The 18064-nt window shown below is 37.2% G+C and overlaps 2 protein-coding genes across 2 annotated transcripts; both read right to left on the bottom strand.

The window, feature by feature from the left end:
• Positions 1–8061: 8061 nt before the first annotated feature.
• On the bottom strand, positions 8062–9276 carry LOC122418621 (uncharacterized). The gene has a single exon (XM_043432894.1). The coding sequence runs from the start codon at positions 9274–9276 to the stop codon at positions 8062–8064; it is 1215 nt and encodes a 404-aa protein (XP_043288829.1).
• A 6556-nt stretch (positions 9277–15832) lies between these two features.
• On the bottom strand, positions 15833–17399 carry LOC122418620 (uncharacterized). The gene is made up of 2 exons (XM_043432893.1): positions 15953–17399; positions 15833–15840 (listed from the first exon to the last, which is right to left on the bottom strand). The coding sequence occupies exons 1-2, from the start codon at positions 17397–17399 to the stop codon at positions 15833–15835; spliced, it is 1455 nt and encodes a 484-aa protein (XP_043288828.1).
• Positions 17400–18064: the final 665 nt, after the last annotated feature.

The raw sequence follows: 18064 nt of genomic DNA, 5'->3' as shown, positions 1-18064 counted from the left end.
AGGAATAATATAATCAAACTACAATCTTTGGCCCACAATCAATTGTCATCTCCACGCTATATCAATCTTTTCAAATATTCATGGTTTAAAAGTAATTATATAACGGAAAAACCGGAATATTTCGAAAATCCTGTTGATTTTGGGTTCGGTCAATCAAAAACACACTGAAATACCTGGTTGCAATAATATAGCGATTATAAAATGTGCATGGTGCAAAAAATCTTTGTGTTTGAAACATTTTTTTGATGAATATCATTATTGTACAACGTATGAGCCATAATTGCTGGAAATCATAGGTTTTATTATATTTTATTTCGATATATGTACTTATCTAATAAAATCCGATTGTATACTATGAGACGGTTAATGAATTGTTAATGTGTATTGAAGTTTGATTTAAAAAAATGTTAGTTAGTAAACAAGATCAACAGCATGGAACTTATTCAGACTTCAAAGTTGAATCGTAGTAAATATCAAATGGCTCCCCTCCTCCTTCCCTTGCCCCGCCAAAATTGAGGTCAATACGATTATTATACATTCCTAAAATTATTAAATTCGTAATTTCGATGCAGAGCAACCAAATTGCACGAAATGCAGGGAGAAATTTTGAAATAGCGAATAAAGAGGAAAATCGAGTGGGGAAGATTCACCCTTTCAGAGTCTTGTATTGACTTCGATACCTCAGAAAATCTTGATTCGAAATTATTATAATATTTCGAATCAGCAAAAACATGCAAAACAGAAATAAGCCACATACAGTACGAAAATTCAAAAAAGGGGTAGTTTACCCCCTTAAGACTGCTATTTTGCAAAAATTCAAAAACACGTGAACTTTATTTTCATGTTTTCATAAAAATAGAACCCGTTTCATTCCATCATATTCGTTCCTTTTCATTGTGGCGTGAGAAACATAAGAATGTAAGGGTGGTTAACCCCCTGTTTTTTTTTTTTTCGTGCACAGGGTAAACTTTTTATCACTTCAGATAAGAAACATTTTGGTTTTGGTTTTATCAAAATCAGTTGAGTGCTTGTTGGTGAAACTGCAAAATCACCCCCTGACATGCCTTACTTTCAAGGGTGGTTTCACCCCTTAAAACCGTTTTTTCCGCCGATAAAAAAAAATACGTGTCTCTTACTTTCGAATGCTCTTTCACATACAGCAGTTTCAAGAAAATCGGAGGGGGACACCAAAGTGATGTTCCTTGTCAGACTTCCCAATGTAGCGAAGATTCTTAAGGATCGTGGAAATGATGAATTTTCAACACCATGCTTCAAATACCATTCCTTCAAACGTTGAACATTTTCAAAGGCACAATTGTATTCGCGTACCCCATTGTGATACTTGTAATGCTGATATATTGGCGTGGGTAATTTTCGCAATGCGGGGCAACCCAAATCCTCCATATTAATGATCAACTTTGAATCTCCTATAATATCTGTGATCCATTGCTGTTTTTCCAACCCTTTCACATAAACTAAATTCACATTTTTTAAAATAATGTCAAATACGTTCTTTAATTCATCATAAGGAATATCACCAGCATTCCATGGAATACCGTGATGGTTACGTTCACACCACTTATTCTGACTCTTATATTTGGCTGGCAAACTATCCCATTCACATGGAGGCTTAACTAGAAAGCATCCAAACTCCTCGTAAGCTTCCGCACTGGGATAAATTTTAATGACGGCTAGCTCTTTCAATACGAAATTATTGATAGGCATCTTGAAACCTTGCAAATCTAAAATGGCTTCCATTGCTCAGCTTATTTTTTACAGTATCGTAATGCTCAAGGGTACAGCATAAAGTGACGATGAGGGGTAAAATCTCCTTTTATAGGATACACCCCCACTATGACACACATTTTTCCAGAATTTTAAAATCGGGATGACGTCATCAATCAGATTTAAAAATTCTTGGAATGTATCAGGAGCGACTATTAGCTGTGACATCTATGATTCCAACATTTTTCCGAAATTTTCAGTCGGTAAAACAGGAAATGGTGTCTCATAGAATATTTTGAAATGACGTTCTATAACTTTCGAAATGACGTCATCGTTCTAGAACGTTCGAAATGATGACGTCATCGTTCTAGAACGTTCTCGAAGGTTCTGACTCGCTTCGTTAGGTGACTCGCATTACCCCGCAAGATCGAGAACATTCAAAATGATGACGTCATCGTGACAATGACTCAGCAAAAAAGTATCCAGAATTTTCGAAATGATGACGTCATCGTTCCAGAACATTCGAAATGATGACGTCATCGTTATTTTCGAAATGATGACGTCATCGTTCCAGAACATTCGAAATGATGACGTCATCGTTCTAGAACGTTCGAAATGATGACGTCATCGTTCTAGAACGTTCGAAATGATGACGTCATCATGACAATGACTCAGCAAAAAAGTATCCAGAACCGGCCTTGTATATCTACTATGAATTTCTGCTTATAACATCCAATATCATGATAAAAACTCGTTTTTTCACAAAATGAGAAGTGAAAACACGTTGCATTGGCGTGTCTCGATTGCAATGACAAATTTTTCCCTGTTTCTTCAGTTTCTTTTGTCTATTTGGAACTGAAGATCATGGTGGAAGGTCGATTTACAGCGGAGACATGAATTTCGCCTTGTAACATACAATTTCATGATAAAAACTCGTTTTTCCACGAAATTGGAAGTGAAAAAAAATTGCCTTGGCTTCTCTTCAGGTCCGTGAGGATTTTTTCCCCGTTTCTTGAGTTCCTTTTGCCTATTTGAAATTGAAAATCATGGAAGAATCCCGACTTTTAGCGGAGATATGAATTTCTGCTTATAACATCCAATATCATGATAAAAACTCGTTTTTTCACGAAATTCGAAGTGAAAACACGTTGCTTTGGCGTGTCTCGGGGCAATGAGAAATTTCTCCCTGTTCCTTCAGTTTCTTTTGCCTATTTGGAACTGAAGATCATGGGAGAATGTCGATTTCCAGCGGAGACATGAATTTCGCCTTATAACATACAATTTCATGATGAAAAATCGTTTTTCCACGAAATTGGAAGTGAAAAAACATTGCCTTGGCTTCTCTCCAGGGCCGTGAGGATATTTTACCCGTTTCTTGAGTTCCATTTGCCTATTTGAAATAGAAAATCATGGGAGAATCCCGACTTTTAGCGGAGATATGAATTTCTGCTTATAACATCCAATATGATGATAAAAACTCGTTATTTCACAAAATGGGAAGTGAAAACACGTTTCATTGGCGTGTCTCGATTGCAATGACAAATTTTTCCCTGTTTCTTCAGTTTCTTTTGTCTATTTGGAACTGAAGATCATGGTGGAAGGTCGATTTACAGCGGAGACATGAATTTCGCCTTACAACCTTCAATTTCATGATATAAACTAGTTTTTTCACGAAATTGGAAGTGAAAAAAAATTGCCTTGGCTTCTCTCAGGGTCGTGAGGATTTTTTCCCCGTTGCTTGAGTTCCTTTTGCCTATTTGAAATAGAAAATCATGGGAGATTCCCGACTTTTAGCGGAGATATGAATTTCTGCTTATAACATCAAATATCATGATAAAAACTCGTTTTTTCACGAATTGGAAGTGAAAAAACACTGCCTTGGTTTCACTCCAGGGTCGTGAGGTTTTTTTCCCGTTTCTTGAGTTCCTTTTGCCTATTTGAAATAGAAAATCATGGGAGAATCCCGACTTTTAGCGGAGATATGAATTTCTGCTTATAACATCCAATATCATGATAAAAACTCGTTTTTTCACAAAATGAGAAGTGAAAACACGTTGCATTGGCGTGTCTCGATTGCAATGACAAATTTTTCCCTGTTTCTTCAGTTTCTTTTGTCTATTTGGAACTGAAGATCATGGTGGAAGGTCGATTTACAGATGAGACATGAATTTCGCCTTGTAATTTCCACGAAATTGGAAGTGAAAAAACATTGCCTTGGCTTCTCTTCAGGGCCGTGAGGATTTTTTCCCCGTTTCTTGAGTTCCTTTTGCCTATTTGAAATTGAATATCATGGAAGAATCCCGACTTTTAGCGGAGATATGAATTTCTGCTTATAACATCCAATATCATGATAAAAACTCGTTATTTCACAAAATGGGAAGTGAAAACACGTTGCCTTGACGTCTCTCGAGGGCAATGAGAAATTTCTCCCTGTTCCTTCAGTTTCTTTAGCCTATTTGGAACTGAAGATCATGGGAGAATGTCGATTTCCAGCGGAGACATGAATTTCGCCTTATAATATACAATTTCATGATAAAAACTCGTTTTTCCACGAAATTGGAAGTGAAAAAACATTGCCTTGTCTTCTCTCCAGGGCCGTGAGGATTTTTTCCCCGTTTCTTGAGTTCCTTTTGCCTATTTGAAATAGAAAATCATGGGAGATTCCCGACTTTTAGCGGAGATATGAATTTCTGCTTATAACATCAAATATCATGATAAAAACTCGTTTTTTCACGAATTGGAAGTGAAAAAACACTGCCTTGGTTTCACTCCAGGGTCGTGAGGTTTTTTTCCCGTTTCTTGAGTTCCTTTTGCCTATTTGAAATAGAAAATCATGGGAGAATCCCGACTTTTAGCGGAGATATGAATTTCTGCTTATAACATCCAATATCATGATAAAAACTCGTTTTTTCACAAAATGAGAAGTGAAAACACGTTGCATTGGCGTGTCTCGATTGCAATGACAAATTTTTCCCTGTTTCTTCAGTTTCTTTTGTCTATTTGGAACTGAAGATCATGGTGGAAGGTCGATTTACAGAGGAGACATGAATTTCGCCTTGTAATTTCCACGAAATTGGAAGTGAAAAAACATTGCCTTGTCTTCTCTCCAGGGCCGTGAGGATTTTTTCCCCGTTTCTTGAGTTCCTTTTGCCTATTTGAAATTGAAAATCATGGAAGAATCCCGACTTTTAGCGGAGATATGAATTTCTGCTTATAGTATCCAATATCATGATAAAAACTCGTTATTTCACAAAATGGGAAGTGAAAACACGTTTCATTGGCGTGTCTCGATTGCAATGACAAATTTTTCCCTGTTTCTTCAGTTTCTTTTGCCTATTTAGAACTGAAGATCATGATGGAAGGTCGATTTCCAGCGGAGGCATGAATTTCGCCTTATAACATACAATTTCATGATAAAAACTCGTTTTTCCACGAAATTGGAAGTGAAAAAACATTGCCTTGGCTTCTCTTCAGGGCCGTGAGGATTTTTTCCCCGTTTCTTGAGTTCCTTTTGCCTATTTGAAATTGAAAATCATGGAAGAATCCCGACTTTTAGCGGAGATATGAATTTCTGCTTATAGTATCCAATATCATGATAAAAACTCTTTATTTCACAAAATGGGAAGTGAAAACACGTTGCCTTGGCGTGTCTCGGGGCAATGAGAAATTTTTCCTTGTTTCTTCAGTTTCTTTTGCCTATTTGGAACTGAAGATCATGGGAGAATGTCGATTTCCAGCGGAGACATGAATTTCGCCTTATAACATACAATTTCATGATAAAAACTCGTTTTTCCACGAAATTGGAAGTGAAAAAACATTGCCTTGGCTTCTCTCCAGGGCCGTGAGGATATTTTACCAGTTTCTTGAGTTCCATTTGCCTATTTGAAATGGAAAATCATGGGAGAATCCCGACTTTTAGCGGAGATATGAATTTCTGCTTATAACATCCAATATCATGATAAAAACTCGTTTTTCCACGAAATTGGAAGTGAAAAAACATTGCCTTGGCTTCTCTCCAAGGCCGTGAGGATATTTTACCCGTTTCTTGAGTTCCATTTGCCTATTTGAAATAGAAAATCATGGGAGAATCCCGACTTTTAGCGGAGATATGAATTTCTGCTTATAACATCCAATATAGTGATAAAAACTCGTTATTTCACAAAATGGGAAGTGAAAACACGTTGCATTGGCGTGTCTCGATTGCAATGACAAATTTTTCCCTGTTTCTTCAGTTTCTTTTGCCTATTTGGAACTGAAGATTATGGGAGATTGTCGATTTCCAGCGGAGACATGAATTTCGCCTTATAACATACAATTTCATGATAAAAACTCGTTTTTTCACGAAATTGGAAGTGAAAAAACGTTGCCTTGGTTTCTCTCCAGGGTCGTGAGGTTTTTTTCCCGTTTCTTGAGTTCCTTTTGCCTATTTGAAATAGAAAATCATGGAAGAATCCCGACTTTTAGCGGAGATATGAATTTCTGCTTATAACATCCAATATCATGATAAAAACTGGTTATTTCACAAAATGGGAAGTGAAAACACGTTGCCTTGGCGTCTCTCGATTGCAATGACAAATTTTTCCCTGTTTCTTCAGTTTCTTTTGCCTATTTGGAACTGAAGATCATGATGGAAGGTCGATTTTCAGCGCAGACATGAATTTCGCCTTACAACATACAATATCATGATAAAAACTCGTTTTTTCACGAATTGGAAGTGAAAAAACATTGCCTTGGCTTCTCTTCAGGGCCGTGAGGATTTTTTCGCCGTTTCTTGAGTTCCTTTTGCCTATTTGAAATTGAAAATCATGGAAGAATCCCGACTTTTAGCGGAGATATGAATTTCTGCTTATAACATCCAATATCATGATAAAAACTCGTTTTTTCACGAAATTCGAAGTGAAAACACGTTGCCTTGGCGTGTCTCGGGGCAATGAGAAATTTCTCCCTGTTCCTTCAGTTTCTTTTGCCTATTTGGAACTGATGATCATGGGAGAATGTCGATTTCCAGCGGAGACATGAATTTCGCCTTATAACAGTAGATATACAAGGCGGGTTCTGGATACTTTTTTGCTGAGTCATTGTCACGATGACGTCATCATTTCGAACGTTCTAGAACGATGACGTCATCATTTCGAATGTTCTGGAACGATGACGTCATCATTTCGAATGTTCTGGAACGATGACGTCATCATTTCGAAAATTCTGGATACTTTTTTGCTGAGTCATTGTCACGATGACGTCATCATTTCGAACGTTCTAGAACGATGACGTCATCATTTCGAATGTTCTGGAACGATGACGTCATCATTTCGAACGTTCTAGAACGATGACGTCATCATTTCGAACGCTGTGGAACGATGACTTTCGAACCTTCTAGAACGATGACGTCATTTCGAAAGTTCTAGAACGTCATTTCAAAATATTCTATGAGACACCATTTGTTCTGGATACTTTTTTGCTGAGTCATTGTCACGATGACGTCATCATTTCGAACGTTCTAGAACGATGACGTCATCATTTCGAATGTTCTGGAACGATGACGTCATCATTTCGAAAATTCTGGATACTTTTTTGCTGAGTCATTGTCACGATGACGTCATCATTTCGAAAGTTCTAGAACGTCATTTCAAAATATTCTATGAGACACCATTTCCTGTTTTACCGACAGAAAATTTCAGAAAAATGTTAGAACCGTAGATGGCGCAATTTGGATTCAACCGAAATGACCAATCAGATGACGTCATTTCGAATGTTCCAGAATGTTTTTGAGAGAAGGGGTAATGGTATAAAGAGGTTGCAAGTTCTAAGCGCAGTTAATAGAGTCATCATGATGAACGCTTCAACACCAGACGAGATAAAGCTTCTGTGTCGTCTTCCACCATACTTCTGTAGCTATGATGATGTTATATCAAAGCATTTCGGAAGTGATTCTCCTGACGGAATATATGATTTTATCCACGATATACTGGAGTTTCAACGAAATTTGGAAAAAGTGAAACAAGAAAAAGTACTTTGTGCACGATGTGATGACATACGTGGATCAATTGAGATTATATACAAACATGTTCGCAGCTTACGCCGTGAAATGGAGAATTTGAAAGAATTTGTAGAGATAATTGCTAATGAAGTAGTAATGTAACAAGAATAAAAAAAAAAACACATGAAAACTCATTGTTTTTTATTTATCCTTAAACATTTTCGAACGTTTCTAATTAAATTTTATAATTTGATCATGTAAATGCGGGTGTTTGGGACGGAAAATAATCAATTCCAAGAATTCCTTGATTTTTTTTCATAAAAAAATTTTACATTTTATTAGATTCGATAATACACAAATTATACCAGTTTCTTAACATTGCCACTTATTGGATTATATTCAATAATTCGATCATGTAGAATCAAGCAATATGCTGCGGTTTGAGCTGGAAAAGCACCTGCTGATTCAAATTCCAAACGTATATCCACTGGTCCTGATTTCAGAAACTCGTTTTGTTTCGAACAATCAATCACAATGAGTGGAGCGTATTTAATAAAATCAGCTTTGTTCAACATCGGTTCAGGCTCTTTACCATAATAGGAGGCCTGAAAGCTCGTATACATATCGTACAATAGAGCGAATTGATTATGAGCAATGTCAAGATTCAAATTTCCGTAAGGATAACATTGAGAATTTAGAAATAGTTTAACGTCTCGAAGGTTACAATGATCAAAATGACTCGCGTTTGCATTAGCAGTGCTTTTTCTCGCTGTTTGAAATCCTACTATGACATATCGAGGTTTTTCAAGCTGGGTCGATGTTTTAACGACCCACACGTTTTTTGACGTCATGGGTAGTAGTGGATACTCATACAATTCCCATGTTCGAAAACTCAGTGCTATTGGTGGATCCTTTGCAATGAAGTTGAGTAATGAAATTTTTCGTTGGTCTGAAATTTTTATGTACGGTACCACCCATTCGATTTTCAGCAATGAGATTTTGAATTGCTCAGCTGGAGGAGTCTGCACAACGGCATTGGTATCGTTATTTGATCTCGTGAGAATCAGTTCATGTTTAGCATTAATGATGATTTGATTATAATCCTCAGCAAATCCCAGTATCAATGACAATGGAATACATAGGTCAAAGTAACCATCATTATCGATTAATGTACTCTCATCGTTACTCAACCAGCCAGCATTTTCCATCACAGACATTTGTTCAGGACTCTGAGACACGTAATTCTTCATAAGTGTTGTGAGACCGACATTTTTGTTACGATCAATTTCAATAGCATTGAGTTCATAACGTATTTCTTCGAACATATGGCAGATGGCGTTGTTAACTAATTTTGTATTTTGAACAGCATTTCCATCAACTTTCGTTAGTCTACCATAAACATGTAGAAAGCTTCTACTTGGTAGGAGACACAAGTCCTGATGTTGAACGGCGATTCGAATTTCATCGTTGTTATTAAAAGTTGCCGATGCGAATGGTTGATGTGAGTGAAGTTCATAGTGCGCAATAGATTCATCAAAGATAATAGGTTTCTGTATTTCTAGAATTTTCTCCATGGTACAAAGCAAACTACAATAACACCGCAGATATGAATTTTTACTTTTCTCTTCTTCCAACTGCTCGAATTGTCAGACCCAATTTTTTCAGAAACTGAATGTTTGGACGTGTTAGATTTTTGAGAGATCTTGGGATTGGTTCTCTCGGATGTGTAACCGTCTTGAGAGATGTTCGATGACTGATTGGTTCTCGACATCTTGATTCACTCTTATAGTTTCGTACAACTCTTGTATCAAAAACTATTCCCATTATGCTGATTTTACATGTAATCGTATTGTTATAATTTCTCCTCGAAAATTTACCAATTGACCGTCTTGATCCACAAGTTTAAGTTGTAGATGATCTATTGACTGTACGGCTATTGGAAGATAAATGACGTGTGACGGTACTTCAACGATCTTATATCCCGGTGGAACGACTGGGAAAAATTCATGGATCGTATGTACTCGTTGTGCATTGATATATGCACCCGTGCTAATGTTGCACTCGACTCGTAGCGAATTAATTTTGAGAATCGTTACCGGTAACTCTGATTTGTGTATTTTATTGGCTTCTAGTCTGCGCGGGGTGAAGCCTAGCAGACGCCCAATCGAATCATTGGGTATAAAATTGATTTGTTGATTGCACTTGATCTCGCTGCACAGAGTATTGTTGTTCGGTCTTAGACTAATGGAGATATTCTTATCTGAAAGTGTACTTTGTAAGTAACGCTCGATGTCCTCAATTTCATAGCTCCCAGTGGGTATTGTGATGACTTCCTGCCCTACATAAAATTTGTTATTCCCCACATCGATATTGGGAATTGAGTTAAATGTGAGCAGTTCTACGAGCCCGAGAGTGTAGTTCTTGAATGGTGATAGTTCAATAGGTGGGAAATAGTGAGCCTCTAGAATAGAGCTCGTTCCCGAGAGAGTCAATGTGAAAGAATCACTCATGATAGTTGACGTTTAACTGGTACTTCACGTATTGTGAGATACTTTTTATAGTTCATTATTAAGAAATTTAAGACACAGGTGACCACACACCACTGTATCATAATCTTGATAATTTTTATAATTGTATTTGACAATGCTACCAACACCGAGATATTTCATGAGATCTTGCGGTGGTTGAAGATTTCCAAAGCTATCAAAGTAAACGACGTTATGATTGATTTTTTTGTATGCAACCCAGTGTGTGCCAGGACCATACTTATCATCCAAATTGACAACGGCAGATTCGTACTTTCGTGGTCCATTCCGTGGTAACGCGTTTCTCATATAAACTCCACGGAAATGTGGAATTTTCATAGCTTTGGCATATTTTGTGATATCTGTATCGGTGAGTGCTCGGTGTGGTAGCCTTATAGGTTTTTTGTTGGGTAGGGTTTCAGATGCAATCCCAGACCTTTTTTGTAGGGTTTCAGGTAGAGTCCTTTACCCAAAGCAATAGATTCCATAGTCTCATTGTGTCGTCTACTTTCTTCCAATTGACGTTTCGCAGCTCGCGCATCATTTATGGCTTTTGTTATACCCGCTGCACCCCCCGCAAGAGCCCCTGTTGCACTTAGCCCAGCAAACAGTGGTATGAGAAATGGTAGCAAACCCCCAATTTTCTCGGGTACTCGTAGGATCCGAGGTGATTGAAATTTGTTCTTTCCACCCGCTTTTTTCACAACATCACGAGCACTTTTTAATGCCGTTCTGATAGGATCAACCGTTCCAGGACGTATTGACATTTTAGCTGCATCAACGATCCGTTTGAACGCTATCTTTTTCTTATTAGGTTTCACTTGCATCCTCTTTGCACCTGAACTGAATGTCCGCCCCTTCACACCCAGACCGAGTTTGGTTTTAGCCTTCATGATATTCGCAACGCCCAAAGCTGCAGCTTTTTCACCGAAATTTGCGTCTTTTGCAAAAATACGCTGCCAAGCTTTGTCGTGGAGTACTCTGTCCGCTGCGTGTCGAGCGTCGATGTTTTCTCGATTTTTCGAATACGCAATGTCGTGCTCTTTGCAAGCCGCGTCGAGCGCATTAATTCCCGGATCACCTCGTTCAAGTCTCTGTTTCAGTTTAGTACCAGGACCACAATATTGATAACCAGGTAAATGTAGTTCAACCGGAAGTTTATTGATGAGATCGTTGATAAGTCCTTTTCCACGTTTCTTCCGACGCTCGATCATTACTGAGGAGATACCGTTTTTAGACATCCTATTTATACTTTTTTTTCTCATCACCTACTGCACCATATTTTCCAGGCTGAACGCTTCCTGAAAATGGCTCACTGCCTGTTATTGTTTTAGCTTCCCAGTCAGATTTCTTAGTTCCACGATAAAATTGATCTTTCAAGTATTCCTTCATGCTCTGAGTTATGGGATTTTTATCTCGATTATCCATTTTCGTGTGTATGTATCGAAAGTTCGATGATAACTGAGAAATGTCTTTATAAGCGACGTACTTATACCTATTTCTCTCAGTCATGATCATGATGAGGTTTAATAATCAACCAATCAAATTATCTATAAAGAATTTTGATGAGTTCGTGCAACACGATGCTAAGAATAAACGTCATGGGGAGCTGTTACCAAGTAGTATACGTGCAGTATTTTGTGGTCCATCGAATTGTGGCAAGACCAACGCGCTTCTCACCCTCATTACACATCCCAACGGTTTGAGATTTGAGAATGTGTATGTGTATTCAAAGTCTTTGAATCAGCCAAAGTACATATTTCTCAAACGCTTACTCGAATCTGTGCAAGGAGTGAAATATTTTCCCTTCACCGATCACGAGCTAGTAATCAAACCGGAAGAAGCTCAACCAAATTCCCTCATGATTTTCGATGATATCGCTTGTGAAAAACAGGACAATGTGAGAGCATTTTTCTGCATGGGACGACACAAAGACGTAGACTGCTTTTACCTCTGCCAAACGTATGCACGTATCCCAAAACATCTCGTTCGTGATAATATCAATTTACTGGTTATTTTTAAGCAAGATGAAATGAATTTGAAACATATATACGATGATCACGTAAATACCGACATGTCTTACAAACAATTTAAAAGTTTATGTTCAAAGTGCTGGAATGATAATAAATATGGGTTCGTGGTAATAGACAAGGATAGTGAATTGAACAAGGGTCGTTACAGGAGAGGATTCGATTGCTTTATATATTTATAATTTCAAACTTTATCGCACAGTTGAAATGCAACCTTAAAAGTGTGAATATGCACAGAGCCGAGCTGAATAAGGAAAAAAACATTTTACGCCGAATCGCCAGCGCGAGCGATGCGATTCGACGAAAACACAAAATGTTGAAATTGGGGAAAATGACGGCTGAGAAAGCCATGAGTGAAATTTTCAAACCCGTAATGAATCCTTTGGAGAAGTTGGTTGATCAGTCAGTAAAACAGGAATCAGCTATCAAGAAAGAGCCGAATGAGGAGTCTTCCGTGAAAAAAGAAGATGAATTTATCGATAACGAAGATGATGAATTCGAACGTTCGTTTCAAACGGCTCACGGGGATATCTCGGAAGAGGATATTAGTTTTGAGGATGATGATAGTATTAAACGTGATGATTTGTCTCAAAATTACTTAAATATGTTTGACACGGTGGAAAAGAAAGAGCTGGATACATCGTATGGAGTACGAAAATTACAGGGAAATCGTTTAATGATCGGAAATTCACCAATTACGTTTGAGCGAAATATTATTCGTATCGGTGATAAGACTTTTGATCAAAGTGAGGGTTTATTGGAATTGCTGTTTAAAAAATCCCCCGATGAATCTCGAATAACGACAAACGATAGAGAAAATTATCGCAAAATTCTCAATTCGACAAACGCTTATAGAAAACATTATATTCATGATCACGCAATTCGCAATGATAATAGTAGAAAATTCAAAAATATAATTGCTCAAATGATTGATTCACCGATGAGAAAATCCTCACCAACGCGACACTCGGAACGATTGGGTAAAAGCTTACCGCGGTATAAAATTTTCAAAAGAAATAGTACCCTGGATTACGTTTATTGGGATGACCCTAATGAGCTGGTTGATAGACTGCGTCTTCTTTATGCTTCACAAGTTGCAGGCAATGCAAGTCACGTCAATGAAATAATTTCCATCATCGAGGAATTGCGTGAAGCTCAAATTATTTATTAGGTAGTACACACACTACTCGAGTTCAGTTAAATCATGAGTGTCGACGTGTTTGGACGACAATTGTCGAATAAGAGTGTTTCTCCGGGGAGCCGTGGTCCTCCTGGTAATGGATTTAAAATTACGCTCGATGGTCAATATGATATAGATAATAAGAGATTGTGTAATCTTGCTGAGCCTAAACTCGAGAATGATGCTGTTACTGTACGATTAATGCAAAATTTTGTTAAACAAGAAGTACGTCTCGTGTATACAATTACATCTTCCATGCGAAACCAGCTGGATGATCATGAAACCATGATTCGAGCTCTCGAAAACAATTTTAATGACAACTTAAACACCCAACGTATTAATCAGGATACACTAGCAGAATTGACGATGCGTAATTCTGAAATCATTGCACAATTGGAAGACAGACTGATAGCATTGGAAAAAATCCATAATATAAGCCAAAAACATCGAGTTGATGATAGCGAACTTTCAGACAAAAATAAACGAGAAACGAATCGTGAATCCGAGCATTTCGCAATTTTCAAGTAATTTTGGACCAACGCACTAGAATGAGTGAGAAGAAAAGAGTGGTGGTGGAAGAGCTTCACAGACCTGCCAGAAGAAACTATCCTCGTCGTCGTGTGGATATTCGAGGATTAGATGAAACTTGGCAGGCAGATCTCGTGGATATGACTGCGTATGCGCGATACAACAACGGTTACAAATATTTACTTACGATCATTGATATATTTTCAAAGTATGCTTGGGCGATGCCGATCAAGAGTAAGAATGGCAGAGATGTATCGAATGCTCTAGCAACTATACTTGCCGAGGGTCGCGTACCAAAAAAATTACATGTCGATCGTGGTAAAGAATTTTATAATAATGAATTCAAAGCCCTCCTACAACGTTATAATATTAAATTATACTCTACATTTAGCAATATGAAAGCATCAATATGCGAACGTTTCAATCGCACCGTGAAAAGTAAAATGTGGAAACAATTTAGTTTGCGAGGTACGTACAAATGGATAGACATTTTGGATGATCTGATTTCAAGTTACAATGACAGCAAACATCGAACAATAAAGATGAAACCTAAAGATGTAAACGTTCAAAATGAGAAAAAAATTCTACGCAATATTTATGGAGTTTATCGCGTGAGTGGTACGCAAAAAGTAAAGTTTAAAGTTGGTGATAGAGTCCGAATCAGCAAGTACAAGCATGTTTTCGAAAAAGGTTATACACCCAACTGGACAACCGAAATATTTACCATAAGTATGATACAAAATACCGATCCTGTTACATATAAACTTGTGGACTACCAGAATCAACCAATTGAAGGTGGTTTCTATCAAGAAGAGCTCACAAAAGTCAAATATCCGGATATTTACCTTGTGGAAAAAATAGTGCGAAAACGTGGAAATAAACTGCTCGTCAAATGGCTAGGTTTCGACAATTCACACAATACATGGATAAATGAATCAGATTTGTAAAGGTTTTTTGAATAAATACACACACACATACAAAAATGAGTTTTTTTATTTTTTCTTATAACCATATGGCACAGTATCCGTTGTGTGAGGTAACAGAATTCTTTTATCATCTTGCCAGCTCAAAGCTAATTTTTTCTGTTTTATCGTATAAACCTCATGTTTCTGACTCTGAATTAAATATTGATGTTTTATCGAATCGTGGTGATCAAATAAACATTTTTTATAATCTTCAAATGTTATTGTTTTCAATGTTGATCCTTTAATTCCTTTAGCCTTCTTTCTATCCCCATTCTCACTGAAAACCTTAAATGCGTATAATTTCGCTCGTAATCCAATAAATTCCTCGATTATTTTGCCATTCATTTCATCTTTCATCAAACCAAGAACTTTTTTATTCACTAGTGGAATTCCATAAACGTTATTGCTGGGGTAATCGGAAGTGTCAAATTTTTGCAAATCTCGTTTGATATAATCATAAATGTTAGGAACAGTGAAATGATATAGAAGACTATCTGTATCGGTATACATGAGCTTTGCTTGATTTCCGAATGTTTTCTTGATATAATTGTAGTGGAAATCGTAAATGTATGTTTTCGATAGATCGAGAACCGAAAATCCAACGTAAATGGGTTTATTGAAAAGTACTTTGGTGCGATCCATCTCGATTATAACCATATCATTGTCAAATACTGTACAACTATGGAAATTTGGTTTTGCAATGAGAGCTTTTGCTCCATACCTTCCCTCCCACTTTGTCACGATTCTTACATCTTTATGTTTTCTCACATTTTCCATTGTTTTTCCAAAAACTGCGTTGTTCATTAATTTATAAAAGTTTTTTTCAAATTCATTATTGGATTTTTTTCGCAATTCTGTATTTAAATCTATGTATTTTTTCAGCCATGGGGCTTGGTTAAATTTTAGAATTCTGTGAATTTTGGTTAGTTTCATTCCCAGGTTTAAATATTGTTTTAAATTTCGATAATGTAGTATATATCTATGTTTGGAATGAAGTGTCGTTATCAATTTTGATTGTTTACTATTGGGTGGTGTGTAATGTTCCGGACAAAGTGGGAGATCTTTATGTAGCTCGAAAAGTTCTTCAGGGTATTCCAAGTCTACTTCGAGTATGTAACCAATAGGCGAATCATCTGGAACGTTGAATATATCTATATGTGATATCCATTCGAAACCATCATAGGGTAAAAACAGACTCATAGCTCCACCGTACAGATTATTCACGTCAAAGTACATGAGATATGTTTCCTCTTTGCTTGGATCGAATTTTTCATTCATGTATCTATTGTTTGCTTGAGCATATCGGTTCGAGCACTGTGCTACTCCACCGCGAAGACCACTCTCGATAAACAAAATTTTCTCAACATCAGTGAGAAGCTCAAGCTCCACCCCGGTACACTTGAGCATCGCATCAAAAGCAAGCCCCGGAGCCGTGAAATAATGCAGAGGGTCCAATTTGTAAGTAGAAAAGCAGTTGCGTCGAAAATTTTCAAATATGTCAGCCAAAAGCAGTACATCAGTTTTCAAATATAAATCCGAATATTCCGCTAATGAGGTGATTTTGAACGCATTCCAAACTTTCATTGCATGATCGTAGTCTTGGTCGGAGATTTCCTCGTTGTTGAGTTTTGAATAAAAATGCTCTTTTGATGGCAACTGCTTTTCATCGAGTTTTTCCCAAGAATCAATGTATTCATAAGGAAATACTCCCTTTCTTGAGAGCATTTTGAACTCCTCCACACTATTACAGTGTTTTCGGGTAATCGATTTATCATGGTCATTCAGGTAAGATGACAATTTGTCAAGACTGCTTGGCATGAACCTGAATGAATCGATGAAGCGTAAATTTACATTTGTGCCTGAGACGTATTTTGTGAAAGAAATATATCTATCTTTATTAATTGGAAGAAGTTTAACCGTACCATCGAATCGTGTAGCCAGAGATTTAATGAGAAAATGTGAGTCGTAGCCGGAGAGATTGTGAAAAACTATTGGAATGGTGTGGGACTTGGTATAGTTCAAATTACACCCTTGATGCGCAGCACCGCGATACTTACCAGTAAAATGACAATGATCACGGTGCTTCACATCAGTGTGAGTGAATGGCTGCTCACAGATATGACACATTTCAGCATTTTTATACGCTATTTTTTCGTCGGTTGTGAGCGGTTTCATAGGCAAGATATTATTCACACGAGAATCAACCATTTGCGCTATTAACAATAATTGATCGATGAACCACTCGATACAATCAGATCCACGTTTTATTGCAAAATTTGAGAGCGTCTCGTCAAAGGCACATTGTAAATAATACGCTACACTGTGTGGGACATGCTTTTGACACTGTATATCATTTCCAGTTGGTTCGAGAATACTCTCGAGATCGGCATACACAACGAATGGTACTGATTCTTTGTACCGATAATTTTTGAATTTCAATATTTTGTTTTCTTCGTCCGGTAACACCATTTTCGCCTTATTTAGACTCAAGCAATCGCGTTTATGATTTTCAAAAGAACTTTGCAGTTTGAAGTGATTCAAGCAGTTATCACAGAACCATGTGCGTTTATCATAGTTTGTTACCTGTGAACTCAGTAGACGCGACAAATTACGAATCCAAGCAAAGTGATAAATTGGTTGGAAATTGTTCTCATCATCCACTTCCATACCAATATTACTCGCCACCATGAGAAGGTGAATCGTTGGTTTTTCCGATTTATTTTTGCTCAAGTATGACGGTACAATTTCACTTTTTTGTTTGCATTTTTCAATACCATATACGTTGATTGTCAAATTATTCATTTTTTCAAATTTAGGAATACTGTTTAAGGTAATTGGAAAGTTTATACCGTCATGCTTGAGCTCTGATAAATATTGGGAGTATGAACTAAGTTTATCTACATTCTTATGCATTGGATGAAGGGCTGCTGTCACAGCCCACAGAAAACAAAATTCATCATCGTTTTTTATATTTACGACAGCCTTCTTCTTCTGTATGTCGTGAGGCAACGTAACAAATGTTGACAAAGCTCCACGCAACGGTGAGTACTGATTGATATTGACTACGAGGTTTATGATTTCACGCAACGACCAACCGGAATCACGTTCTTGAAAATCCTCGATTTTCGTCAACA

The sequence above is a fragment of the Venturia canescens genome, unplaced genomic scaffold (assembly GCF_019457755.1).
Source record: "Venturia canescens isolate UGA unplaced genomic scaffold, ASM1945775v1 PGA_scaffold_15__1_contigs__length_3012046, whole genome shotgun sequence".
In the NCBI taxonomy this organism is placed as follows: domain Eukaryota; kingdom Metazoa; phylum Arthropoda; class Insecta; order Hymenoptera; family Ichneumonidae; genus Venturia; species Venturia canescens.
This window is presented reverse-complemented; position numbering and strand designations above follow the sequence as displayed.

Coding starts and splice junctions, on each gene's coding strand:
- LOC122418621 (XM_043432894.1), bottom strand. CDS start 9,276: ATGGAGAAAATTCTAGAAATACAGAAACCTATTATCTTTGATGAATCT.
- LOC122418620 (XM_043432893.1), bottom strand. CDS start 17,399: ATGGTGTTACCGGACGAAGAAAACAAAATATTGAAATTCAAAAATTAT.